The sequence below is a fragment of the Mirounga leonina genome, unplaced genomic scaffold (assembly GCF_011800145.1).
Source record: "Mirounga leonina isolate KUSES-001 unplaced genomic scaffold, KU_Mleo_1.0 Mir_180, whole genome shotgun sequence".
NCBI lineage: Eukaryota > Metazoa > Chordata > Mammalia > Carnivora > Phocidae > Mirounga > Mirounga leonina.
This window is the reverse complement of record NW_023270469.1, coordinates 13536640-13564346: the sequence shown is the minus strand read 5'-3', so window position 1 is coordinate 13564346 and position 27707 is coordinate 13536640. Positions and strand designations below refer to the sequence as shown.

General features: G+C 51.7%; 1 protein-coding gene across 1 annotated transcript; it reads right to left on the bottom strand.

Moving 5' to 3' along the window:
* Positions 1 to 313: 313 nt before the first annotated feature.
* Positions 314 to 27064, bottom strand: CALB2 (calbindin 2). The gene is made up of 11 exons (XM_035025317.1): positions 26960 to 27064; positions 15584 to 15660; positions 12747 to 12836; positions 10326 to 10406; positions 6712 to 6768; positions 6047 to 6124; positions 5497 to 5552; positions 5146 to 5185; positions 4827 to 4880; positions 4189 to 4260; positions 314 to 430 (listed from the first exon to the last, which is right to left on the bottom strand). Exons 1-11 carry the CDS (start codon positions 27051 to 27053, stop codon positions 314 to 316), a joined length of 816 nt encoding a protein of 271 aa, XP_034881208.1. The 5' UTR covers positions 27054 to 27064.
* Between the last annotated feature and the right edge of the window lie 643 nt (positions 27065 to 27707).

Below are 27707 nucleotides of genomic sequence, written 5' to 3'. Positions count from 1 at the left end.
CGGAGGAGCTCATGCATCACAGCGAAGGGGGGCGGGGAAGCCCCGCCCGTGCCCCGCCCACCGCCCACACGGGTGGTACCCTGCTGCGGGCAGAGCAGCATGCCGGGTCGGGTCAGGTCCGGGGAGGTTGGAGGGGGCTCCCGGAGGCCCGTCAGCAACCCACCCTCCATCTCTCCTTTCCTGCTCTGCAGGCTGGTGTGTGCAGGTGGCGGGGGCGGAGGAGGAGCGCTCACGATCTCGGGGTCCGGGGAGAAGTGGCAGGGCAGCGGGGGCAGGGTTTGGGGGAGGCGGAGAAACAGCCCCTGGCCCCCCTTTACATGGGGGGCTCGCTGCAGAGGACAATCTCCAGGTCCTTGCGGTAGAGCTTCCCCGCTTCAGCCAAGGACATGACGCTCTTTCTGTAGGTGGTGAGCTGTTGGATATTCATTTCCTAGGAGACACAGGGAGAGAGTAAGAGCCCCTCACTGGATGGCTCCAGCGGAGGCTCCCATCTGCTCATTCACAAACACATCCGCCAGAACCTTTCTCTTCTCCCCATCCCAGCAACCATGGGCTTTGGAGTCAGAAAGCCCTGCATTAAACCCTCTCTCTCTTACTGGCTGCATTGCTTTGGGGAAAGTATTCATCTTTTCTGACTTTCAGCTCAGCTGCCTCATCCGTAAAATGGGTTCATTAACAAGGTCTGCCTCACTGAGGTGTTAGGATGGTTAGCTGAGGGATGAACTCGAACAATGCCTAGCACAGCCCCTGACACAGCGTGCCCTCCAAAATCGGCTAGTCCCTATCTCTGCATGACTTGTATCAAGTCCCCGGCTCCCTGGGCCTCCCGTACTCCTCATGGGTCCTTGAAGGTGAGGAAGAGAACACAGGGGAAGCTCCCTGGTCTTGCCTGCCCACCCCAAGGACCATACTTTCCTCAACTTCACCCATTTAAAGAAGGAATCCTAACTCCTGCCTCCCCAGCAGCAAGGCTCACCTGCCTACTTATTGTTCAGTGGCTTCTGTGGCCCTTCAGAGGCCATGAGGACAGGTGACCCACAGACATATGGCCACTGTCTCATGTAAAATGGAGGCCAACATTAAACAGAACATCAGTACCTAATATGCCTTGTGTTGAATACATGCTTTACAATAATTGATTTGGATACAAATAACCAATAGGTCTGAAATACAGCAAAGCCATCCATCACTTATACTATCTTTTTGTCTCCCTTCCTCTCTCCCTTGCTCACACACTCCCTCCCTCCCCCGCTCCTTCCCTCCTCTCTTCTTGTCTTGAAATTGTTGGCAGATCTTCCTTCCTTCCTTCCTTCCTCCCTCCCTCCCTCCCTTCCTTCCTTCCACCACCCCTTTCAGGGTGATGGTCTTTATCTCCTTTCAGCTAATGAAAAAACTGAAGCATAAAAACTATGGTATTTGTTAGAGGACTGGACCAACTCTACAGCCACAAATACCCTTAGTTTCCTGAGTCCCGAAGTCTATCTAATTCTTTGCCTGGCTCACCTGCCCTCAGTCACCTCTCTTTTTGGTGCTCAGAGGTCGGTCCTTTACTGTGTCTCAGGACATCCCCCCATGTTACTGATTCCGGGTTTTGTGCCACCACACACCCTGGAAGCACTGTGTGAGCGTCGCTAGCTTTGCGGAGCATCTTCCCTGAAGCTGGGAAGTCCCTGGAAATATCACCTAGTTGTGATACTATCTACCATTCAAATTAGGAGCCAGGGAGGGGACCCCATATATCAACCCAGAGCTGGAGAACCGCCCGCCCCGACTCACTGTGGCATCAAGACTCTTAGCAGCAGGAAGGGAGAGCGCTGCTCACTTTCTACGTCTAGAAGTTCTGCTGGAAGCTGAAGAAGGCTTTACTGAGCTGCGGTGGCCTCAGGAGTGGTGAGAAATACTGAGGTTTGATCTCACCAGCCTGTCCCTCAGGAGCCTCAAACATGAATCAGCTCAGAATCCGTATCAGAGACCTCGCACCATCCAAACGGCATGTGCATCTGCCATGGGGGTTCACAGCAAACGGCCGGCCGCTCCCTTCCCAGCATGGGTGCTGCTGTCCCAGTCCCCTGGCTCCCTCTCCTGGCTCAGGCTCTCCATACCCCGCGGCTACCTCCTGAGCTTGGTACAGGTGGAAGACTCCCAGGTAAACAACTCTATTAATATCCTTGTTCTCCACCCTTCCGAGTTGCTTCCTAACCCCAACACCTGACTGTTTTTGTTTCCACATCTCGAGTGAACCTGTGTGGCCACAGGAGTGGTATTTCGTGGTAATTAGGAAAGAACCTAGGGGCGCCTGCGTGGCTCAGCTGGGTTAAGCGTCTGCCTTCAGCTCAGGTCATGATCCCGGGGGTTCTGGGATCGAGCCCAATGTCAGGCTCCTAGCTCATCAGGGAGTCTGCTTCTCCCTCTGCCCGTCCCCCCCGCCACCGCCCCGCTTGTACTCTCTTTGTCTCTCTCTCACAAATAAATAAAATCTTAAAAAAAAAAAAAAAAAGAAAGAAAGAGCCTAGTTAGGTGATGAGCAGAAAATTCAGGTCACTCCCAAGATTTAATGCTTGCCTTCAGGGTCGAACAACTTCAGGTGTTGAGCAGGGCCATAGGGAAAATAATGATGCCTCGTTAATACAATTATAGTTAAAGATATTTTCCACTAAGATGCCCAACACTCCTTGGACACATTAAGGGCGCATAAATAATTTTCTCCTAGAGTTTGGTGCCAGGAAAGAGTCTGCTGAATTCAGATACCTGGTGAAGACCTCCTTCTTCCTAAGAAGTATGTGCTTACTTGTAATTTATTTTCTGCCTCTTTCAAAAAGTACTTGTACATAACAAAAAATAAATAAATGTGGGATGAAAGAAATGAAGAATGATATTCAGGACGAAGATGAAGTGGTCAGAAAGCAAGCAGCTGGAAGGGGAGACAGACTCAGGGGCTGCAGTGAATTTTGTCCCCTGAAACTGAGCAGTAAATTTAGCTTGTGCCTGGCAGCCAAGGTGGTTAGACAACGCGAGGAAGTATGGAGTGTTCATCTCATTAAAGAAAACAGCAAAACCATTTGCTCAGAGAAAGGCATTTTCCAGGAGGTGAAGGAAGGCGGCTACAAAGACAGCAGTGGGCTCCTGGTCCCCCTGCCGCCCCCGACCCTGGCCTCCTGATGAGCCCGCCCATGCCTGCGGTCTATCCTGGAAGCAACGCCACCCAGGGAAAGTAATAGTTCGGTTCTCTGTCTTTTGCCTTTTCTTTGAGGGGAACAAATGCTTCCGTGGCTCATCTTAGCCTCTTGCCCACCTCCAGACCCTGCATTTATTTTTTATTTTCTTTTAAGATTTTATCCGTTCATTTGAGAGAGAGAGAGAGAGGGAGAGAGCATGCATGCACAGGCTGGGGGGAGAGGCAGAGAGAAAGATCTTCACCCCCCACCAGCCCCTTCTTTCCCAAATCTCTCCTTTTAAAAAAAAATTTAAATTCAGTTAATTAACATATAACATATTATTAGTTTCAGAGGTTCTCCCAAATCTCTCCTTGTGGGAAAAGTCTTTTCGGGTGGCGGTCAGGCTCTCAGTGCTTCACCGTCGTATCACTCCAGAGAGCCAACAGGGGGAACACCCCCGAGGAGCTGTTGAGGGGTGAACAGATAAAAGGTGGTGGACACGAACACTGGAATATTACTCGGCCTTAAAAAGGAAGGACGTCGGCATTGCTACAACATGGGTGAACCCAGAGGACATTATGCTCAGCGAGGTAGGCCCATCACAGAAAGACAAGCCCTGGATGCCACCGTTTCGGAGGTGCCTAGAGCGGCTGGGGGCCGGGGACCGGGGGAATGGAGAGTGGTTGTTTACTGGACGAAGAGTTTCGGTTTTGCAAGAGGAAGAGTGTTCTGGACGTCGTGGTGGTGATGGCTACACAACAACAGGGATGTATTGAATACTGCTGAAGTGCACGCTCAAAAAATGGTTAAGATGGTCAACTTTGTGCTAAGTGTATTTTACTGCAGTTAAAAGAAACATCAGCCAATCAACCAAGCACCAACCAGAAACGAAACAACAGCCCCCAAACTGCGCTGCCTAGTTATGGGTGATCAGAGGAGAGCAAAATGACCCCATGTTCCTTTCCCCCCTCCCTCAGGAGCCTCTCTCCTGCCCCAGGGCCACCTCCCTAGGCCTCAGGGCTCAGTTGCTTACCTTCTTGTTTTTCTCATACAGGTCCTTCAGGAGGGCATCCAGCTCATTCTCATCGATGTAGCCGCTGCCGTCCTGGTGGTGGGGAGCAGGGGCAGCACAGAGCTCTAGAATCAGGCCCCATCACCCCTGACCTGGCCTCCCGATTCCCCCAACTCATCCCAGGGAGCCTGCAGAGTGTGACCTTCCCTCTACTCTGCAGGTGTTCACACCGTGTGGTGTTAAAATAACACCTAACTGCTGACTTCCCCAGCCGAGGCAGGAACGGGACACTTGAGGGCAAATGTGCGTCCCGGTGTTTTTCATTTGCATTGAAAATATAAATGAGGTTCCAGAAGCATTTAGCTAACTCCCTAAGATGTCAGGATGAACATAGGGGCTATTTAAAGCTTACCCCCCATGCTTTGGTTATAAGGGAGACTATTGGAGTCACACAGGTGGGGGCAGCAAAGGAAGGGGTGACGGGCGGTAAGGGGGTCCTCTCCCTCCCAACTTCCTAGCAAAACACTTGGCTCCGATGTGAAATTACGAGCTGGCGGCAAGGGAGCAGTACTGAGCTCCTCCTTACTCCGAAGGACAAAGCGGAGCCATGTGGCTGGGGGCTCCCCTGCTTTTCCCTCCCACGCTGTCCTCCCTCTTACCTTGTCGTAAAATGTGAAGATTGCGTTGAACTCCTCTGAGGTCAGCTTCATGCCCTGTAAGGCCCGAGGTATTAAAGAGAGAAGCAAAAGCCTGGGTGTGTGTGTGTGCATGCGTGTGCATGTCTGTGCATGCACATGTATGTGTGCGTGTATGCACGTGTGCACAAGTGAGCGAGCACGTGTGCCTGCGTGTGTGTGAGCGAGCGTGTGCACGCATGTGTGCGCACCTGTGTGCTGGAGGGCGGACAGGAGGGTGGCAGAGTGAAGTGCGTGGGGATGAGGGAAGGGAGGAAGTGAAGAAAAGCAGAGGCTCTTTTACCTGAAATTTAAGCAGGAAGTTTTCCTGTACAGGCAAGAGTCTGGAAAGGAAGTGTTAGAGCAGAGCTTAGGAGACAGGGCAGAGGCCAGAAAAACGGGGACGTGGGGGGATGTGGAGGCAGCACCCGCAATTCTGGAAACCGTCTCTGAGCACGGAGGAACTTGTGGCAAGTTCTACAAGGAGGGAGGTGGACACACTGAGGTGCTGACACTCTCTAGCTTGGTCTTGAGCTTCATGACACCTGACCCGTCACTTTCCCCCCACCGACTGGTCTTCGAGCCAGGGAGGGTGGCAGGAACGGTCTTCAGAGGTCCTGGGAAAAGTGACCCTGGGGTGGGCTCAGGCACTTACCGGGACATCTCCGAGAGGCCCAGCTTGCCATCCCCGTTCAAGTCGAACATCCGTAGCTGTTGGGGACAGACAGAGGTGCCTGGGTGATTTGCTTTGACCTCTCCTGGGGGACCCTGACCTGCCATCCCTTGTACTGAAGAGGAAGGGAGATGGGTGGGTGTGCTCTGCCCCCTCTGAGGTCACCTGGAGGCCAGAGACCAGCATGGTCTAAATGGGTCCCTGATCCTCTCTCCCTTTCTCGGGGCGAGGGCCCCAGAAGCATGGCCGGCCAGCAGCAAAGGCCCACCTTCTCCAAGCCCATCCTCTCCCAGAGCTGGGGAGGTTGTCATGGAAACAGATGCTCCCAGTCTCTCTTAGCTCAGTGAGGATCTCAGACAGAGGGGGTGTGGGGCCAGAGACCCAGCATCCCTTTTGTCAGCTGCCACTGGGAGTCACCTCACCGGGGCCTGAAGACTCAGCCAACAAAAGACCCTGGAGACCCAGAATCCCACTGGCTTGGGGCCCGAGTTCTGTGCCTCTGGAGGGGGGAGGGACACTTTTGCCCACTCACTATGGTTTGGGTGTATTCTTGCAGCTTGGGTTCATCATATGGCCGGTTCGCCTTCTTCAGCAGGTCAGACAGAAATCCCTAGAACACAAAAGGTCTCTTCAGAGCTCCTGACTCAGTCAGTCCCTCCCTTGTACTTGTTCCTTCATTCAGTCAACATTGCTTTCCGAGGTCTACCATTTGTATGACTTACATCCCTCCTAATTCCCTAATCCCTAATGCTTGGGGAATGACCATGAAGGCCTGGAGGTAGCTCCTGGATACAACTTCAGCCCCTAAGAGAGGTGGTGGAAACTGGCTCTGGCACCTCAGAGAGCCCAGGACACAGGGCTAAGCAGTGCCTGGGGATCCCTAGTTCCAGAGGAATGGTGGGGTAGATGTACAGGCCAGGAGGCCAATCTGCTGGAATCGCCTTGAAGGTGCCTGTCCTGGGCACTGATGTGCGAAGGAGTGTAGTCCGGTCCAACTCCCTGGCCCTGCGGCTCCGTGTTACTCATTCACATGGCCGTCCTGAACATGTCCACCGATTCAGAGCTGGGCTTAAGTGTTCCTGAGCAGACCATAAACCCATGTTCCTCACCCAACATCTCCTCCCTCCCCGGGTTCCACTGCTCTGGCCTCAGTCCCATTCTCTGTGCCTTCCATACCCTCCCCAAGGCCCATCCTACCTTGAGCTCGTTGGCTTCAATGTAGCCACTTCTGTCTGTGTCATACTTCCGCCAAGCCTGCAATGGGAACACCAACCTATTTGCAAAGACCTGTCAGCATCTATAGGCCTCCTTCCAATTCCCTTTAATGGACCAGGTTGGGTCTTGATGTTCAAGAATATTACCGGGGGATGGGGGCATGGAGATGGTCTAGCCCAGTCCCTTCCATGTCACAGATGAAGAAATGGGGGCAAGTGTCTTGGCCCAGGTCACACAGAGAAAGAAAAAAAAACTGCTGGGACGATGTCTCCCTACTCTAACTGGCCTGGGTCTCTTTTTGGATCATTTTGTAACTAGGGTTATGGTTTTCTTTTCTTTTTTTGGACAGGGTTATGGTTTTCTAAGGTGCTAGCCAAGCAACTTCTAGCACTAGGATCTGGTGGATCCGATTTTTGCTGTGGGTATACAGCATGTTCTTTTACTGCTCTGGAGGTTTCTCATTCTCTGAGTAGGGCCAGGGCCAAGGGTAAGAACCTTCTGGAAGGGGCAGACATAGGCTTTGGTTCCTCGTCACTGTACTCCCTCGTCCATTCCTCCATCATGGTGCACACGGCATCCACGTCTGAAGGGGAGCAGAATTGGTAGTGTCGTCAGCTTGTTTAGGCTATCCCAGGGCGACTCCCCATCTTTGTGATAAAAAGCGTTCCTTTTTCTCTTTTTTTAAGGAAACCACTCCTCTCCCTGCTCAATCCAAAGGGCCCCATTTCCGCAGATCTTTGATCTATGTTGGTGCCTTTCAAGGCTTCTTCCCTTGACTTTTCCTCTCTTGTCCCTCAGCTCCGAAGCGCACACTGCACACGGGTGATGCCTGGTTTACTGAGAATCAGCAAGCACTAATTATTTTGCCAAACTTGGATTCCCTGCATCCCCTCCTTTCTCCATGTCATGTCTCCCTTTTATTGTCTGGAGGCTGAGTTTATAGATATACGAGGATCTTTTTTCCATACCAGCAAGCAAGGCCGTGTAATTCTCATGGGATTGTGGTGGCTCAGGAGATTTGGTAGTACTTTTTTTTTTGGATCCTGATTTTTTAAAAAGTTATGAGACATGAGCAAATCCCAGCAAAAGGGTAGATGTATACCACAGACAACTTGGATAGATGATATTTGATCAGGGGACTGTCTTTTCTCTGGGGGAAAAAATGCATTGGTTCCATCCAAATATTCCTTCCTGTGCCCAGAAAACCTGCCCTTGAGAAAGTACTAATATGTGCAGATTTACAAATATGACTTCACCAACGAACTGCATGTACTTAGTGCCTTAGAATTTAGTTCATCTGAGTCTTGACTGGGAAAAAAGGCAGATACCCCCTAAGTTGCCTAAAAGGAGGGTAACCTGGGTGTGCCTGGGTGGCTCAGTTGGTTGAGCATCTGCCTTTGGCTCAGGTCATGATCCCAGGGTCTTGGAATCGAGTTCTGCATTGGGCTCCATGCTCAGCGGGGAGTCTGCTTCTCCCTCTCCCTCTGCCACACCCCCTGCTTGTGTTCCCTCTCTCTCTCTCTCTGACAAATAAATAAATAAAATCTTTTTTTTAAAAAAAGGAGGGTAACCTGAAGGGACCCCAGTCCACTCAGAGCAAAGCATCGCTTTGCTTTTTGCTTTTCTTTTGGGAGAGATCCTCCCAGCGGGTCTGACCTCCCTCCCTCCCTGGCCCCGCCCCCACCCCCCAGACACTCCCTGCTCACTTCTCTTCCCGCCAGCACTTTGTGCTTCTCCATCAGTGGGTCATTCTCTTCCCATTCAAGGAAAAGAGTTCAAGGGACCTGGGCTTTGTGAAATCTCAAAGAAATCCTGAGGCATCGCTAAAATTAGAAATTACAATGTTGTGCTTAGCAGTGGGACGGAGCTAGCCTTTCAGGGAGGCACAGGGACCAATTCATGTTTCCAGCTGATAAAAATGGAACAAATGGCCAACCCCAGGGGGGTGGTGCTGTGGGATGGTGGGGTCTCGGGAAACTCGGTTGGGGCTGTTGGCTCAGCAGTTATACTGTAGATGAAAGGATAAAGACAGATAAGAATATGGAATCATGTCAACGACACAGAGAAAAACCACTAATGACTTTGAGAGAGGGGGACAGAGACAGAGAAAGGTATTTTTTGCTTCTCTTTAAGCATTTCCAGCCCCCCCCCCCCACCGCAAACTATTGTCATCCCCATTTTCCAGATCAGAGGTGGGATAGAGGCCAATTTTTGGCTGCCTCCCTGCCCATCAGGGAGGGAGCCATCAGGCATAACGCTCCCTTTTCTACAGACAGAAAAATCGACTCTCACAAAAGCAGTACTCTGACAAGGAGATGCAGAGCTTCCCCACCCCCCTTGCCCCCCCCCCCCCCCCCCGCAAGACAGGCAAGAGAAGGACTAAGAACAGAATCCAGAATGTCAATGACCAGCTTATGGAATCTTGCCATCTTGAAAAGCCTGGGGAAAATCCTTTAAAGCACCATAAAATTAAATCCATATCTGATGCTTAGGCAAGCTGCCGCTTAAAAAATGACTTTTCTGCCCTGAGAATCGGTTCTTTCTAACCAACTTTCTACCCATGTAGGGAACTCCATGCCATGTGGGTTTCTGGGCTAACTATTAGTTTTGGGCAGTAAATCACGGAGAGGGGATTACCGGTGTCTGGACATGGATTTAACATGAGGAATGGCAACTCAAGTCAAGTTGAAGGCCAGTCATTATCAGAGCAGACAGTGTGTGGGGGGTATCGGTTAAGTTTCCCTCCGAGGGACACATACATTGAACAGCGAGGGTGCAGAGTCCAGAAAAATATCAAGAAATAATTGGTACTTTGCTGGGTATCAGGATTAGTCATGTATTTGGTTGAGTCATATGGAATTTCCAATATTTATAAATAAAAAATGGTCAAATATTAGTGATTTCACATGGTTTCATCTATCGTTGACTATTACTAAAAAAAATATGTGAGTTTGGATGGTCTGTTTCACTTGAGGATTTCAAAGAATGTCTGTTGCACAGATCTATTTTAAAGGCGGGCACTGACGTGTAGACCATAGTTAAGAATCAGAACTGGAAGATACTGCAAACTGGAATCCCCCCGCCCCCCACCCGAGCTTTTTCAGCTTTGGGATGGCACATAAATCCATGCTCCCCACACATGCTCCTTGGAGCCCTGACTTCAAGGGACACTAATGTTATTGAGAACACAGTACGTGAGATCTGGAAGCCAAATGACGTGAAACAGATCTCTTCACTGCAGGATTTCTCAGAGACTGTAAGATGCAAATGTCCATGACCAATTCCCGAAGGGGAGGTAAGTGTGTACATGGCATCTCCCAAATGTACTTGCCCACATTTACTTCTCACTGTATCCTGCACGCTTTGACGTGCACATATCATTTGGGGATCTTGCTGAAATGTAGATTTCTGCGTGGATCAGGGACTCTGCGTTTCTCACACGCACTCAGGTGATGGTGATGCTGATGGCATTGGTCCAGGGACCATGCGCTGAGTCGTGGAGTTCTAAGGGGTTTAGCATCGCCCAGGGGACCACTCCCAGGCATTGGGGTGGGCCTGGCTCTGAACATGGGAGAAAGGCAGCGCCTTGGCCTCACCTCCATAAACTCGGTGCTGGAGCCCACGTGCTGCCTAAAGCACAGAAGGAAGTTCTCCTCCGTTGGCAGGATCTGCGCCAGCTGTGGGGGCCAGAGAGCGACAGAGACGTTAGAGGGCCCTGCCAGGGAGCAGAGCAGACTTTCCTGGAGGGAGGATGGTGAATGGCCAGCGGCAAGGTAGCATGGGAGCTGCATTTTGCTTTTCTTCCTGAGAACAGCCCTTCAAAAGGGAAGAAGGATGTTCTGAGAAGTATATCTGGGTCGCCCCACATCTTAGGTGTGAGCAGCTTGAGGGACAGACAGTGGTGCCACTTTAAAAATGCAAGTATCCCGTCTTCAAAAGAATACTTAATAGATGATTCCATCTATATAAAATTCTAAAAAATGCAAACGAATCTGAGATGGGTGGTTGCTTGGGATTTTTAACGGTGATGGAAATGCTGTATCTTGATCGTGGTGGTAATTACATGGCTGTGCGGAACGCCAGAACTTGGCTCTTCCAATCAGTGCAGCTTATTGTACGTAAATTATCCCTCAACAAATCTGATTTTTTAGACAATGCAAAAATACCCTAGTTCAGCAAACACGGCTGGCTGTCCCGGACATACTTTGCTCCCAGCTTCCTTGGTCACAGGCAAATCCCGATAGGTCGGAGTCAGCTAAACGTGCCAATCCTGTTTCCCTTGCCAGGGATTGGCTTATGAACAGGCATGTGACCTAGTTCTGGCCAATGAGGTGTGAGGGGAGGTCTGCTAAAAGTACTCCTGGGAAAGGTTTCCTTGTTCCCAGGAGGGGCCAAATGAGATGGATCCTTCCTGCATCTGAACATGGGTGTATCCGGATGTGATGGCTGAAACAGTAGCCCAGCCTGAGGATGAAGCTATTTTGGGGGGCAGAGAGCTGCGGAGAAGCAGGGATGGGGGCCTGGCCTCCTTCATCTGGAGCCAACCCTTCCCATGGCTCGTCTCATTAGGAGCCTCTCATGGTTTAAGCCAGGAGTAGGTAAACAATGGGCCATGAGCCAAATCTGGCCCAATGCCTGTTTCTGTAAATGAACTTGTCTTGGAACGTGGCCATGCCCATTCATTTTTATACTGTCTATGGCTGCTTTTGTGTCGCAGTGGCAGAGTTGAAAGAATTGTGACAAAAACTATATGGCCTCCAGATCCTAAAACATTTACCATCATCTGGATCTTTCCAGAAAAGAGTCTGGTGACCCCTGGTTTAAGCCCATTTGAGTCAGGATTTTCTGAGACTTGCAGCTTAGACATCTATGCTCTTGGTGCCCTTCCCAGGTCCCCCCTTAGCTAGGCTGGTGGGCCATCCCTCACGCCATGAAGGACACCTGCTAATGGCTCAGAGCTGCCCTCCAACAAACCACCGCTGCCCCAGCCCCGCCACCTCCCTGACCTGGAGGGGGCAGCCTGTATCCTACGACTGACTGAAATGGGGGTACAAAGGACCACCCCATCCCTTGCCCCAACTCTGGTTGGTCTCTGTCTCAGTCTCTGCTTCCGGGGCACTGCCCTGAGGCAGCATCCCACCCAATCCACCCTGGGAGGAGCTATGCCCTCATTCCTGTGCTGCCACCATTATGCCTGAGCCCTGGACCACACATCACAAACTGATGGCCACAGGCATTTGGTTAGGCTGGCACACACATGCCTATGTACTGTGTATGTGTGTGTGTACATAAGTTGTTTAATTAAACAAGGAAGCCATTAAACGGAGGTGGGCTTAACGCCTTAGTAGCCTCTGTGAGCAAACCCAAACTGAAACCGAACAGCCAACAAGCTGCTCCCAAATAATGCAGCCACTCAAGCTCCAGCCAATCAAGTAATTTCCTTGCTCTGCTCCCCCCCTTCTCTATGACAATCTTTGCCCAGCTACTGCTGGTGGAGTTTTCCTAGCCACCTCTGGTTTGGCACTGCCCCATTCCAACCAATTTTAGCTCAAATACACTCTTTAAATTTTTAATATGCCTCTATTTCTGTTTTAGCAATATGTATTTCTGCAAACATAAACGTGTGTGTATTTATATTAGATCTATAGGATATGTGCTATATATGTAAATTAGATGTTTAAAAATTAATTAAGTAATTAAAACTGTCGCCTTCGGATGCCTTTCGGTGGGGCACGAACTCTCTTGTTCTCCAGCTGTCATGCTCCTTCCTCTCTTAAGCTGGGATCCTCACCCATTTGCAGTAGCTGCTGGGACCGTGAGAGCACGTCTTAGACCTGTCTTAGGCCAATGTTTGTGGCTTCTTTCCTCGTGAGGCACAGAAAAAGTCCCGCCTGTTCTCGTTGGTCAGCCTAAGTGCTGGAGGTGGCATGGGGGCTTCCAGACCACCCCCCATTTAGAGGCCCAGAAGGACACCTGTGCTTGGCGGAGTAGCTCTTAGCCAGGATGGTAGGACTCACCTCAGCCATTTCAATTTTGCCGTCCGAGTTCTTGTCATACTTCTGCATGAACTCCTTCATCTTCTCCCCAAAGTTGTCACTCTTTGACATCTGAGGAAAGACAGAGGGGGGCTGACTGGGCTGCCGGGCCCCATGGGAACCACGGATCTCTCACCTGCTTGGTGTGGTAGTGGCGCGAATCATTCTGTACCCCAAATCTGCAGGCACGGAACCAGGCCGGGCCAATGCTCTGAGTGGTCAGGGCTACACTCTTCTCCTTCCCAAGATCCCTCCAAGCCCAAGCGATCTCTCCTTTGAGGCTCGGTCACATGAGGACATATACCCCACCCCCACGCAATTCATGCAATCAAACATACCCTCTGCCTTTGAGACAGGATTAAACCACAGCTGTATCAGAAGGACGAGGACTTATTCCCATCACTCAGATTTGAGAACTGAGGCCCCAACATTTTACCAAGGCAACCTCTCATACAAGCCAACTTATTCCACAAGGAATATACTAGCACTACCCTAGAGCAAGGTAAATCGCACATTTTCTTCTCTCAGGTCTAAAGGCAATTCATGACATTTTTCACCCTGATTTTATGCCAGGAGGAAGGTGAGGAGAAAGTCTTCATAAAGCTGAGGGGTAATTTCAATTATCCTTTAGATTATTGTGACTACTCCAAAGACAGACAACTTCAAAATCTCCTTTAGCCCATCACTGCCTACCTTAAATATAAGGCTCTCCAAAATTCTCCAATCTTAGCCTGTTTTGGGTGCTGCTGAATAATTCTATGCATTAACGGGCTCTTCCTCATCCCTCACCAATGGTCACTCTGCTTGAGCAGCTGAGGCCTCTTCTTGACTTCTCTGATGACTTCTGGGTGGGTTGGGTGCTTCCTCGGATTGGGCCCAGGAGAATTCTACCCATTCTTCAGGTTAGAGTCTTTTCTGTATACCCTTCTACTGCTTTCTACCTGGGAACCGGCTTTAATTTGCCACGATTTATTCATCAGTATTTATTGCCTTACATTTATAAGTGTGCACGGAATGTTCCTAGGCCCCTATCACAGATGGGGTCAGCCGGTTTAGCTTTCACAGCAGCCCCAGTGAGGTGAGTCGCCTGTCCCTTCTACACTTCAATGCCGGCTGAGGTGAAGGGTCTTCTCCCGAGGTGACCAGCCAGTGTAGCTAGAATTGGAACTCGTGGTACCTGCTTCCAAGGCCAATATTCCTTCTGCCCTATAACAGCTGCTCTGAACACCAGTCCCAGATGGTGTCAGTTGAGATGGTTGTTGACAGACTTGAGAGTCACCCCTGAAGCCATCTGAGGAAGGGAGTGACTAAGATTTCAGACTAGAAGCACTTCATCAAAACCCACTCCTCCGCCTACCCCAGGATCCCAGAATCAGTTTTGAAGCCTGGGTTTTCTGTGATGCAGGCTTCTTCTTCTTCTTTTTTTTTTTTTTTAAGTTTTTACTTGACACAGAGAGAGAGGGAACACAAGCAGCGGGAGCAGGAGAGGGAGAAGCAGGCTGCCCGCGGAGCAGGGAGCCCGGTGCGGGGCTCGATCCCAGGACCCTGGGATCACGACCTGAGCCAAAGGCAGACGCCCAACAACTGAGCCACCCAGGCGCCCCGATGCAGGCTTCTTTATCCTAGTAATGAGGGGTCATAGGGGGACAGCTGATAAACCCATAAATCATCACCATCGCCTAAGCCCATGGATGGACCTCCCCTCGCTGGGGCACTCTGCTGGGCTCTGGACCAGGAGCTTACTGGTGGATTTGTGACTCATCTCCCAAACTGCCCCATGAAGACTTGCTAAGAAGCAGCAGACTGGCCAGCAGACATGCAGCTGGGGAGAGTGGGGAGACCCCCAAAGGACCAGCGGGAGCTGGGGGTGGTAATGGGTCTGACTGTGTATCTTTGAGAACTAGACGTGGGAATCCCAATAAACTAGCTCCAATTACCTCAGCTTTTCAGTATTTCAGACAGTCCTCCCAAGGCTTTAGTGAATTTCATAGTGCCAGCTCATGACTACAGGCCCCACAATGACTCTGCCCTGAAGGGGCTGGGACGTGATTTGGAGTCGCTTCAGGCAGGCTGAGAAAGGCAGTCTGACACCACCACAAATGAGGCCAGTCCGTACTGTGTGGTTCAGATGCTGGTTTGGAGCAATCCTGTGTTCCTCTCGGTCCTTGCTGAGGATTCCAGATTCTGTTAGTCTAGAACAGTAGTTCTCCGGTGGGGATTATTCTGTGCCCCCCACAGGGGACATTTGGTGATTCCTTGAGACATTTTTGATTGTCACAACTTCGAGGGGATGCTCTTGGCATCTCATGGGGAGTCCCAGTGATGCTGTTATGTATCCTACAATGCACAGGACAGCCCCCCCACGACGAAGAATTATCCAGCCCTGTCAGTAGTGCTGAGGCTGAAAAACTTCAGTCTAGAATAAAGACACTTCAAACCCCTGAGGCATACAATTGAGTCAGGAACCCCCTGAGAATCTTAGATAGGCTCTGGACTATTCCTTAGTGCAAAAAAAAAAAAAGCTTTTATACACATACACAGACACAAAGCTTTGCAGTTTTGGGAGGGTTCAGTAACCCCTGGTATCCATTCATGAACACCCCTCAATCCCAGACACCCAAAGATATTGCAGGAAGGTTCTCTTTTTAAGGGATTATTCCAACTGAAAAAAAAATCCTTACAAATAAAAACTTGGAAGGTCAAGACCAGAGATGTCAGGCTGGCTTAGGAGATGCATAACTTGGGGACAGACAATGCTGACCAAAGCCGCGATCAGGATGATAGAAAAATCAAACAATGGGACAGAGTACTGGGCTTACCATGCCAGAGCCTTTTCTTGCCTTCTCCAGCTCTTGGAAAAAGTTTTCTAGCTCTTTACCTTCAATGTACCCATTTCCTGTGAAGAAAGCAAAGAAAAAAAAAAAGAAAGCAATTGACCTCAGAGCTGAATAGTAAGACTGATGGGGGGTTGGTGAGGGGATGGGGAAGTCAGGGGCTTCATGGAAAACTCCTCCCTGGTCAACAAGCAGGTGTCTGGGTTGGCCTCGGACTGTGCAGCGTTAGGGATGCAGATCCTGCTCTCAACCGTACAGCTGCAAGATTAGTAACCATGTGTCTTTGAGGTATACTTTCAGTAGTCAGAGAACGCTGGGAGGGACCGGCATCTGGGCCAAGCTGGTAGAAGTGGGCCGAGCCGGAACTGTCTGCAACTGGCTGGGCAAGCAGCAGGAGTGAGAATCCACCAGGCGCCAACAGGTCATCAGCATCTGGGCTTGTCAGCAGGTGGCAGGCCCTGGTCACAGGAGTGAATGAGGCCGAGACAGAATTTGGGTCTCTGGAGTGGGAGGGTATACTGCGTTGAAGAGTAACCCCCTCACCCCCCCAAACCCATGCCCACCTAGAATCTCAGAATGTGACCTCACTTGGAAATAGGGTAATTATAATTAGTTAAGATGAGGCCATGGTAGATTAGGGTAGACCCTAATCCAATGACTTGTGTCCTTATAGGAAGGCCATGTGGAGACACATAGAGACACACAGGGAAGAAGACTATGTAAAGACAGGGACCAAGACTGGAGTGATGTATCTCCAAGCTAAGGAGTGCCATGCTTCGCTGGCAACCACTAGGAGCTCGGAGAGAGGCACAGAAGGACTGTCCCCGAGAGCCTCCCGAAGGAAGCATGCTGCCCACACCTTAGTTTTGGACTTCCAGCCTCCAGAACGGTAAGAGAAAAAACCCTCTGTTGTTTTAAGCCACCCGGTCGGTGGTACTTTGTTACAGCAGCTCTGGGGAGCTAGAAAAGAAAGAAAGGCGGAGTGTCTGTCCTTTGGGCTGGGGTCACCCGAGAGTGTTGGTCACCAGGATTATGCAGAGGGGAGGCGATCCGCTGCAGGGCCATGAAGAGAGGAGGCCATGAGGTTTGTGGACACAGAGTAAAACCCTGTTCTGCTCACTCACCGCCTGTAGGACTTTGGAAAAGTCATTTAACCCGTGTCAGCTGCAAAGTGAGTTTTGACATGTGTGTAGAGCCCACCAAGCCCCCCATTATGAGGGGACTGTCAATGTGGCTTTTATTCCAGTTCAGTGACCAGAATCTGAGGAAAAGATGGAACGAGTCGGGGTGAAAAGTGCAAAGATCAGGACCAGGCCCCAAGGTCAGCGCCTGACTTTGAAGAGCACATAAGTGGTGAGAGGCCCTTTAGGTTCTCAAGTCTTGAACCCAGAAGGCCTAGAGACTGGGTGAGCTGAGCCCATGGCCAAGGTCACTAGTCCCTGCTGTGATTGAGAGGAGGCATTTCTGGGTGGGAAATCAGACAGGCCGAAGACAGTGCTCCTCACACTCCCCCAAACTGGAATCTCCTGGGATCGTAAAAAAAAAAAAGGATGTCTGGCTCCCACCCCCAGACATGCTGATGTAATTGGTTTGGGGTGTGAACTAAGCATCATGATTTTTTTTTTTTGTAAAGCTCCCCAGGTGATTTCCATGTGCAGCAAGTTAGGAAACCACTGGCCTAAAGTTTCAAATCTGATGTAAAATGATTGAGCAAGGTTCCTATAAAGAATGGTCAGTCACCTGGTAGCTTTCTTCAAGGGCAGATGGAATTGCAAATGAAACAAAGAAAATAAAAAAGGAGTATTTATCCTGGCCCTTGGGGGTGGGATGGGGTGGGGTGGGGGTGGGGGTTCTTCCCACCCTCTCCCCTGCTGGCATCCCCTGAGAATTTTCAATTCCCAATAAATAACCATGGAGGCGCCCCCTAGTGGAAAAGATGCTACACTAAACATGCATGGAGGATCCCCGCAGATAAATGATGTAGTTTTGTCTGCAGGGAAAAGATGTGATTGTATTTAGGGGGTGGGGGAAGGGGACTTGAGCTCCCTTTTTTCCCCTGGCATAGAGTGGTCATCGTTCTTGGGACAGTTGGAATTTCGCGAGCGTGTGTCTAATGGCCAGTGAGGCCAGCTGGAGAGGGGGCGTGAGAGGCAAGGCCAAGGGTTTTCTAGGCAAAAGGCAGTCTAGCTGCTGATGCCTCTGAGTTGAAGGAACAAGTACTTTTTCTCTTCCTCATCAGTCTCTGCAGTGATCTGGAAGGATGGGTTTCAGCTCTGACCGGCACGCCTCACCATCCTGAGAGCCGGCCCTGCTATGGAGGGGGGTGCGGGCGGGTTACCCACACTTCTTGCAGAAGTACCCACACCCACTTCTTGTTCTGCCTCTATTACTCACTGGTTTGCTCTGGGATGCCACCTCTCCAGACCTGTTTCCTCACCTATAAAACAGGGATAATGACAGTGCCTTCCTCCTATGTTTGGCAGTGAAGACCCCCATGGGGGTAAAAACACATGGAACGTGCTGGCCCACAGTAAGCCTCCAAAATGCCAGTGGTCATTACCACCACGACTGGTGTTTCTGCCGGCTGCCCAGGCTGGGGAACACCTTGATCTTGGGCCGCTTGCTTTAGGCTGAGAAGATTTGGGGTGCAGGAAGAGGCCAAAGCAGGTGCAGCCAGCGCTGAGCCATGTCCCATTGAGCAATATGAACGGGAAGAAGAAAAGTACAGGGGTGCCTGGGTGGCTCAGTCGTTAAGCGTCTGCCTTCGGCTCAGGTCATGGTCCCAGGGTCCTGGGATTGAGCCCCGCGTTGGGCTCCCTGCTCAGCAGGAAGCCTGCTTCTCCCTCTCCCACTCTCCCTGCTTGTGTTCCCTCTCTCGCTGTCTCTCTCTCTGTCAAATAAATAAAATCTTAAAAAAAAAAAGTAAGAGAAGTACAGACCTGTGGGACCCACTTTTTCCTTGGGGTTTCTCTGAAACTTACAAAGAATAAATGTACTTATGTTTATTCTTGTTCTGGAAAGGTTTTATGGTGGTTTAATAACCTCCAGAACCAGTCAGCCAGTGCCTTGCCCAGCAGGAGACATGGACACTTGTGAACATCAGGATACAACACTTTTAATTTTTCAAAGCATATTTGCTTCTTTCTTTGCTTCAGGAGATAATTTGAAACCTCACTATGTGTAAGGCCCTGTGTAGGTTGCCGTGGGAGGGGGGTATGACAATGTGCAAGATCGAGCTCCCGTCTTCCAAGTTGTCACACTCCTTCCAGACACACAGGATCATAACAGGGCAGAATAGAATCCTCTTCTTGTGACAAAGAAACCTGAGGCACAGAGAAGGTAAGCAATCTGTTCAGGGACACACAGCAAGGCAGGACCAGAACTGGAGTATCCTAATTCCTGACCTAGGTTTTATTCATTCATTCACTCATTCATTCATTCAATATTTCTTGAGCATCCACTTTGTGCCTGCTGTGTGCTAGGCACCAGGTGTGTAAAAGTGAGCTAGACGGGGTCTGCCAGGATGGGGCTTTGTTCTAATGGGGTGGGGATGGGGCAGGGGCAGACAAACAGCAAGGAAAAGGAAAGATGATGTAATAGAACGGAGACGGGCTGCCAGGGCTACTTGACGGGGAGGGCAGGGAAGGCCTCTCTGAGAAGCCCCAGCTACTGGGCAGAGGAAGAGAAAGGGAAGAATAACAGCGGAGGCAGCGGGGAGGAGCCAGGAGAGTGCCACGGTAGAGGTCCCCTCCCCGAACCCACCTTGCACAGCCTGAGCAACCTTCTAGGAATCCCACCACCACTTCCTCTCCGTGCCCCCAACAAAGAGAGAAAAGGTGGCTCAATTCAACAAACCTATACCGTTGCAAGTAAACAACAGTTTGACTTTGTCCCCAGTGGTCAGGGAGCTATAGACAAGTCCTAGATATGGGCTTATTCCCCAGGAGCATTCATGGTCTAGTGGGGCAAAGCAGCCAAACAAGAACTACCAGGATCTACCAGCTGAAGGCAGAGGGAGAGGGGCAGAGATCGGATAGGGAGGCAGGGGCTGCAGGGCCCAGAAGGGGCAACCTCCTCACTGGGGAGAAAGGCCTTTGCCACTTGGTCTCCCTCAGGGCAACCCCCATCCACCCCCCAGCAGGCAGCTGCTATCCCCGGCTGGGGTGGAGGAGGATGGGTTGACCTACATCCTTCCAGGGCAGACTTCAGCACAAGACAAATGGATTGCTTTTTCTAGACCCTTGTATCAGGGTTTTGGGGCGACTGGCCACCAAGCAAATCTCCTGTGGACGGGCATTGATAAGAATGTGGTTACCATAGCAACCGCCACTCCTTACCTTCCTATCAAACCACATCCTGAGAACATTAGGAAGAGGGGGCTGGGTGGGAGTCAGGGGCCCTGCATCTTCCCTTATTGTACTCTTGCTACTATTCTTTACCACCACTGTGCCTCAGTTTCCCCCAGTTGAAACTGAGACAACAGTACTTGGGGGCACCTGGGTGGCTCAGCTGAGTGTCTGATTTTGGCTCAGGTCAGGATATCAGGGTCCTCCGATCGAGCACCTTGTCTAGCTCCTTCTTCCTGCTCAGTGGGAAGTCTCCTTATCCCTCTCCCTCTGCTCCTCCCCGACCCCTCGTGCCTGCGCGCACGCGCTCTCTCTCTGTCTCGGATAACCAAAAAAATCTTTAAAAAAAAGAAAGTGAGACACTTCTTTACAATTAAGCTGATCACAGACACCTGGAAAGCCTTGACCAAAGGATGCTCTGCCCCCCGTTGGAAAGAGGCCTACTTGTTTCTCACTGAGATTCGTGTGTACAGATTTTTCTAAGAGTTGAACAGGTAAGAGAAACCTGAGTAAGAGGTATAATTCTGCCACCAGCTCTGTGTCCATGTGACGTCGAGCAAATCAATCTCTCTGAGCCTCCATTTCTTGATCTCTAAAATGGGTATAACTGTTTATGCCCTTTCTGCTTTATAGAGCTGTTGTGAGAGTCACACAAGGTATTATTGCGAGAGCATTCTGGAAAATGTAAAATCTCACATGAATGGAAAGCATCATGTTTTAACCTCTGTCCTCTGAACCAGTCCATGGCTTTAAACTCCTCAGCTTATTGTAGAGAGTACTGGTCTTCAGGCCAGGCTGTCTATTAGAGTCACCTGGGAAGCTTTTAAAACAATACCATTGTCTGGGCCTCGCCCCTAAAGCTTCTGATTTAATTGATGGGGTGGGGACTTCTTGTGGGCCTGTTTTCAAAGCTCTCTTGGTGATTCTAACGTGCAGTCGGGGTTAAGGACCTTTTTATGGTGAGTCTCAAGTGTTAAGGGATGCAAGAATTACCTGGGGATCTTATTAAAGTGGAGAGTCTAATTTAGCAGGTCTGGAGGATAAGGGCTTGCTGTTACAAGTGGGGTCTGTGGAACAACAGCATTGGAATTACCTGAGAGCTTGTTAGAAGTGCAGAATCCCAGACCTTACCCAAGAACTCCTGAGGCAGAAGCGCTGGGAGTGAGACCCCAAAATCTGTGTTTTCACAAGGCCTCCTACACATTCAAGTTTGAGAACTATGGGCCTAGCCTCAGCAGCACCCATCAGTCCGTGTTTCCCCGTGAGGCACAGGTTAGAGAAATCCAGGACAGGAGATGCCAAGTTTCAGACTTCCTCGTTAAGAAAGTGTTCCTGAGACCAAGCCACCTGGTTGTCTATCCAGAGTTCAGGTTTATGGAAAGGCAAATAGCCCTCTACCCTCGAAGCCTGAGCACCCTTCAGGACAGTCAAACCCCACCCGCTGGGGCCAGAAATTGGCTTCCTCCAATTCCGCCCTGATATTAATATTACTTTCTGGGGTGCGCACCATTTACAAGGAGCGCCCCCCTCCCTCCCTCATCTGCTCTCATCGCAGGACCCAGCTAGGTAAGCAGACAGGTGAGGATGCTGGAGAGGAGGAGTTTGAGGGGGAAAGAGATTAGTCACAGCCTACAGCGTGTGTACTGTTCATCCCGGGGACGACCTCCGCCCACACCTACATTTGTTGTGGCTTCTCTGTCGGTCAGATGGGCACGCGCACACGTACACACACACGTGCACTCCTGCACACTCTTCTCCGAGTGGCTTCCAGGGCTGAAAAAACCCAGAACGTTCAGATCTGACTTTTAGTCTGTTTCTGGGCCATGCTGCTTCTGGAACAGTGGTTCTGGAGCTGGGCTGGGTCCTCTGAGCCTGTGGACATCTGGCAGCCGAACGCTGGGCCGGTTCCCAGGCTTGGGGGAGGCCAGAAGGCTAGGGCAGATTGGACAGCAGAGCGCCAAGGAGGAGTGGGGGGGAGGGCCAGGCGAGGCCAGAGGGCCCAGATGGGCCCGGCTGGGCCCAGCTGGGCCAAGGAAGGCATGGCACGCCACGGGCCCGGAGAGCTGCCAGGAGAGGCACTATTTTCGAAGAGCTTCACACCTGCTCTAGTAATTCGGGCTCCCCAGGTGTTGGAAGAGATTTCCCTGAAGGGTCTTCTTAGCCCTGGAAACCTCCCTCAGGGCTTCAGCCAGGACAGCCACTTAAGTCTGGAGGGGAATAACCATGGTGAGCGGGCAGGGACGCAGGCTCCCTGGGCTGGTGGCTGCCCCTGGCGAGGCGGGCTCAAGCTGTCTTGTTTGTGAAAACTTGTCCCGGGCTGCCTCCCTGGGGAGCCCCAGCTCCTCACAGACACAGCGCCTCCTTGGCTGGTGCAATCATCCCCAGGGGCATGCTGCGGGGCCCAGGGCGCCCACAGAGGCCACCAGCTCAGGGCCACCCAGCACGCTGCAGACACACCAAAGGGCACTGTTAGCAAAGCATTTGGGGGTTTAGGGGTGAAAGCGGAGTGCGGGACTGATTCCTAGGGCTTACCCTGGGTGGGACAGGAGGCTCTCCCAAAGAACCCCACATCCTGCCATCACGACCCCCAAGCCCATCCTTTGCTGTCCCAGATGAGACACACAGACCCCACAGAGATCGGCGGACAGGGTTAAAAGACAGCTCTGACCTCGGCTCCCCACACCAGATCCCTCTGACTTTCTTGTGCCAAGAAGTGATGGTTTTTAGGAGTCCTATAATCATTTTAGGAATAGCACAGTAACACTACCTTGTACATGTTATAGTGTTTGTGTAAATAATTAATATATACCAGGTATTCTGGAACCGTGTTTGGGCAAGTCTTTTTTTTACTGTTCCAAGAGCCTCCACTTAGTATCCCAGTGCAAGCTGCCCAGACCTCTCTCCACCTTGGAGAAGCCCTATGGCTTCGCTCTCCTCCCCTCTCCCTGCAGGCACACTTGGCTGTGAAGCTCTGGGAGGCCTGCCTGGGTGCTCGGGTCTGACGGGTGTTAGTGGTGCATGGCTTGGGGGATGCTTCTGTTATTACCATTGGGGGTAGGAGGACAGCGGAGGGAAGACAGGGCAGGGCCTTCCTGTCAGTAGTTTTCAAAGGCCTCGGGGCCCCCACGGATGGGGAACAAGGCTCACTCCCTGCAAGAGGCTTTGAGAACCCCCCGCGTCCCCAGGGCCATCTGGAGGCAGGCAAATGCCCAGAAGTCTGGGCAGATTCCCACACCTGCAGATATATATCTTTTTACATCGTTACTGTCTTGCAGATTCACCCAAGAAACATAAGCTCTTATAAAATTTTCAAACCCTCTGGAAATTAACTTAGTTAAAGCAAATGCCTTTTAATTTTTACCTCATCCCCTCTGTAGAGAGAACCACCATTTTCTATTCCCTATAACATGTGCTATCTTTCGAATATCTTCCAGCATTTGCGCTTCGTGAATAATGAAAATGGGTTCATACAGTAACAGTGTCCTGCTACCATTCAAAAAGTCTTAATAGTACATCTTGGACATTTTCCCACGTCAGTGGAAAAGCTCCACCTCACTCTGCTTGGTTGCATAATATTCCCCTGTAGAGATTGGTATAATTCATTTTTCTCCTCCCTGGTGAAGCACATTTCCCTTCAAATTTTCAGTATTCCCAAGAATTCGGTAATAGATGCCTTTGTTCATCTAACTTTTTGCACACGTAAGGGTATATCTATGTCAGAGAGATTCTGGGGGTGAGTGGCATTCCCTGTTTGGATCCAGGTGTCTGCTAGTCTCTGGGAGAGAACCCATCTTGTCCCTGTGATTTCAGTGGCTTCTCAAGGCTAAGGTGTTTTTCCCTTTTGAGCCACACCTTGGCTCTCCATGGAAATTCCTACTGGTCATCAGTGGAACAGGAACCCGATGGCCCGTCTGATCAGAACCACATGGACAGGCGAGTGTGGGCTCCGAGCTGGGCATCCCGTAGCTGCTTGGATCTTGCAGAGTGAGGACATTCCTGACAAAGAAGTGACCAGGCTACACTGGACAGGGACTCAGACATGGAGGGCCATGTAAGGGTCATTCTGAGCATGGAGGTGGTATGTGGGTCAGAGCGTGAGCTTGGCTACTGTCTTCTCTACCTCTGCCTTTGAGAGATGACATCTGAACCCTCCCAGATGCTTCACGCTGAGGGAGCATCCAGGGATGGAACAGGGCACTAGGAGATAGGATTCCTGGGTGCGGCCCCCCCCCACTTTGCCGTGTGATCTTGTGAAAAGAACTTTGCCTCTTTGAGTCCCAGTTTCTCTCTCTCCAAACACCCACTCCTTCCTTTTTCCACAAGACTGATGAGGATTTTGAAAAGAATCTAACTCTTAGGGCAAAGTCACCGGAATGATGCTTCCTCCTGGTTAGGAAGGGGCTGAGTTAGGGTCAGAGCCCCCCGCCCCATCTCCACTCACTTTGGCATCCAGCTTCTCCTAGGGCTGCCTTGTCTTTGTTTCCTAGAGGGTCCAGGAGGAGTGGGGCAGTGGCTCCCTCCCCCAGGGGCTGTGCCTAACTGGGCTCCAGGGACCTGGAGGGCTGCAAAGGGGAGTCCTCCCAGAGCTCTTTAAGTTTGTAAGCGGCAGGGGGACTCCGTAGCAGGAAAAAAACCCCATGATGAACACAGAGCCAGAGTTAGTAAGGGGGAGGCCCAGATAGGGCAGGGATTGCCTCAGGGGAGCGGGGTGAGCTCCCCAGCAGCCTTTGGGTGTGCGGGAGGGCTTGGGTAGGGAAGTTACAGAGCAAAGCAGTCCATGGCCTAATTCTGGATCCTTCAGTAGAACTTCAGTTTGGCTGTATCCTCATTTTCCTAAATCACCTCTGTGCCATCTCTGGCACTGTAAGCCCCTTTGTCGTCTTTCTCTGTTAGGTCTGGGGCTCCTCCTTGGGGCCTCCCTGAGGCAGTAGCCGGAGAGGGCAATGCGGTGTCTGGTAGACAAGGAACCAAGAAGCAAGCACGGAGCTCCCCTTTCACATGGGAGCAGGAGGGAGCCAGAGGCTTTGCGGGTGTTTGTTGGACTCCCTCGTCTGGTGCTAACTTAGCTTTGCTCCAGCCAACAAAAGGACCCCTTTCTGAGATAAAGGAATGGCTCATCACCTCCGAGGATGGGGTTGGTAGAGGCTCTTCTGTGGACAAGTGGGAGGGAAACTGGTACCTATCGTCATGGAAAAACCCCTCTTCCAACCCAAACGCATGTCCCCAAACCAGGGAATAAACACTGGCCAGGAACCAGCCCCACTACTACCTTACTATATAGAGCCTCAGAGAACTCACCCCTCGTGCCTCTGTCCTCATCTGCACAAGGAGCACCTCGCCCAGCAGCCTCACAGGGACTCCAGAAGGTGCGATTGTGTTTGGAACGGTTTGAGGTCTCAGATAAATGTAAGGGTTTGCATGGTTATTGAGAGTGCTATTGGTTGTCCCCACGAGGATGGGGGCAAGTAGAAACTATGGAGTCCTCTGTTTATTATAGCTGACTCATCTGGCAGGAGGCTGGTTCTACCTCGGCCACTTGGTAACTCTCCTGCAATCATGCAAGTCTCTGGTGCAGATAAACTGGCAGAGGCATCCTTGGGGAAGGTGCACGTCATCTGGAATACTAAGAGGCTGCACCTTACAGCCCTTTCCACCAAGGCACTGTTATGGCACAAGCTGGGGATTGGAAGTACAACCCCTCTTTGTCCCCATCCTACGGATTTAGCAATCTACCCACCTCCTTCAGTACTTCGCGGGCAGATGACTGTCCCAACCTGGGTACCACCTGCCTGGCTCCCAACCAGCTTTCCCAGGTGGATCCAAGGGGACAAAACGCGACTCACTACCTTCCCTGGGCATTAACCCTTGCCTCTCCAAGCACTCTGGGCAGAGGGCCTCTGTTCAGCCACCGGCATGCCCTGCGGAAGCGAGGAAAGGAGGAGGCAAGAATTAAGTGAGCCACCCCTGATCCTCCCTCTGGTTCCCATCCCCCTCACTGTCACTCCCAGGACTAACACCCGACGCCACCACCCTGCCAGTGCTCTGAGATGCCTGAACCTTTGGGATGCCCATCCCAGCCAGGACCCCAGAGACGGGAATCGATCACTTCGTTTTTTTGGAGGGGTGCAGAAAACATCTCTAGCGATATCAGAAGCTCCTAACGGGGGGGCCTCCCTTTATGCCTGAGTCAGACCATCATAGACTCTTGGAATGCCAGCCCTGGGAGGCACCTCCTAAGGTCATTCAGTCAGGCCCTCGATTTTTGGGTGAGTCAGTGTCTTGGTAGGCATTTAGGATTGTGCCTCCCTCCACCCAGAGATGTCACCCAAAGCACCCAGGACTATCAGCATGAGGGAATATGTCATGCTGGTCCCACAACCCGGCCCCCACCACACCCAATGCTGCTGTGTAGGGGACCCATTTGCCCAGGGAGGATGGGAAATGGGCAAAGGAAGCCCAAGGGATGTTCAGGGCCCCGAGGTCACTCTCCACTCTCGCTCCCAGCCAATTCGTCTGGGGAGGCCCAGGCTTTCCCTTCAGTATCCCCCAGCTCGCCCCAACCTCCAGGACAGTGGGGGGGGGCGGACTAAGCTGGTATTAAACAAAAGGAGAACCCCAAGAAAGAAGCGAGTGGGCTTTTGAGACCTGTGGCTGCAGCAGCTGAAGGCAGGCCATTACCTTGAAGAGAAAGGCAGGGAAGATAAGATGGCAGGGGGAGTCATGGGGAGCCTTGCCCGCCCAGGCCTCCTCTCTGGGAAAGCTCCCACTTGCCCAGAATGAGGCTGCAAAAGCTGGTGGGCTCTCTGCCGTCTATGTCAGAGAAGAAAAGTTGCTGACAGTTGTCACCTGAGCAGCGCGGGTGTCTCCCAGACTCCAGACCCCGACCTCAGCAGGCTTTGGGGCCCAAACACCCCCTGGGGCAAACGTACGCCTGCCCGCATCAGCGCTGTCCCCTTCCCCTCCACCGCAGGTTCCCTGGGGGCGAACGGGCGCAGAAGTTGAGAGATCTACTGACCGTCTGCGTCAAAGTGCTTCCAGATTTCCAGGAACTGGGACGCCGTCAGCTCGGCCAGGTGCAGGTAAGGGGGCTGCTGCTGCGGGCTAGCCATGGCGAGCGGCTCGGCTCGGAGACCTCAGGCGCACAGCGTTGTCCCTGCGCCCGGCTCCGCTCCCGCACTCGGCCAGGTCCTGCGCGCCACGCTGCCTTTATATACGGTCCGGAGGCTGCGTCCGCGCCCGGCCGCCGGCAGGGGGCGCGCGCGCTCAGAGAATCGGCCCGGGTGTCGGCGGGGCGGCGGCGGAGGCGCGGCGGTTCGGCCAGGGGCGCGGGGTGGGGCCGGGGCGGGGGGCATAGAGACCGCTTGGCGCGCGGGCAGGGAAGCAGAGGCCCCCCGCTGCGGAGGCGGGGGAGAGGTTGCTCTTGCCTCTCTCTGACCTTGAGTGCAGCCACCCCGTGTTGTTACTAGCGGGAGCAGTAGTAATAACAGTAGGAACAGCAACGCCACGAATAGTAATAACAATACAAGCCTGGCAAGTAATTAGCACCTGCACTTCGCGGTTCCCTAGGTCTCTCAGGCCTCCTCTCGTCCGACCCTTCCACAGCAGGAAGAACAGGGACCCCTTTTCTGAGGAGGGGACTTGAGACTAAAAAATGACGACATGACTTGCCCAGCAAAGAGGGGCCGAGCTAGAATTTGAACCCAGCGCTTTCCCATGCTCTCCTGGTCCCTCAGTGCAGCTCATACTTGGGGAGAAGCCGCGAG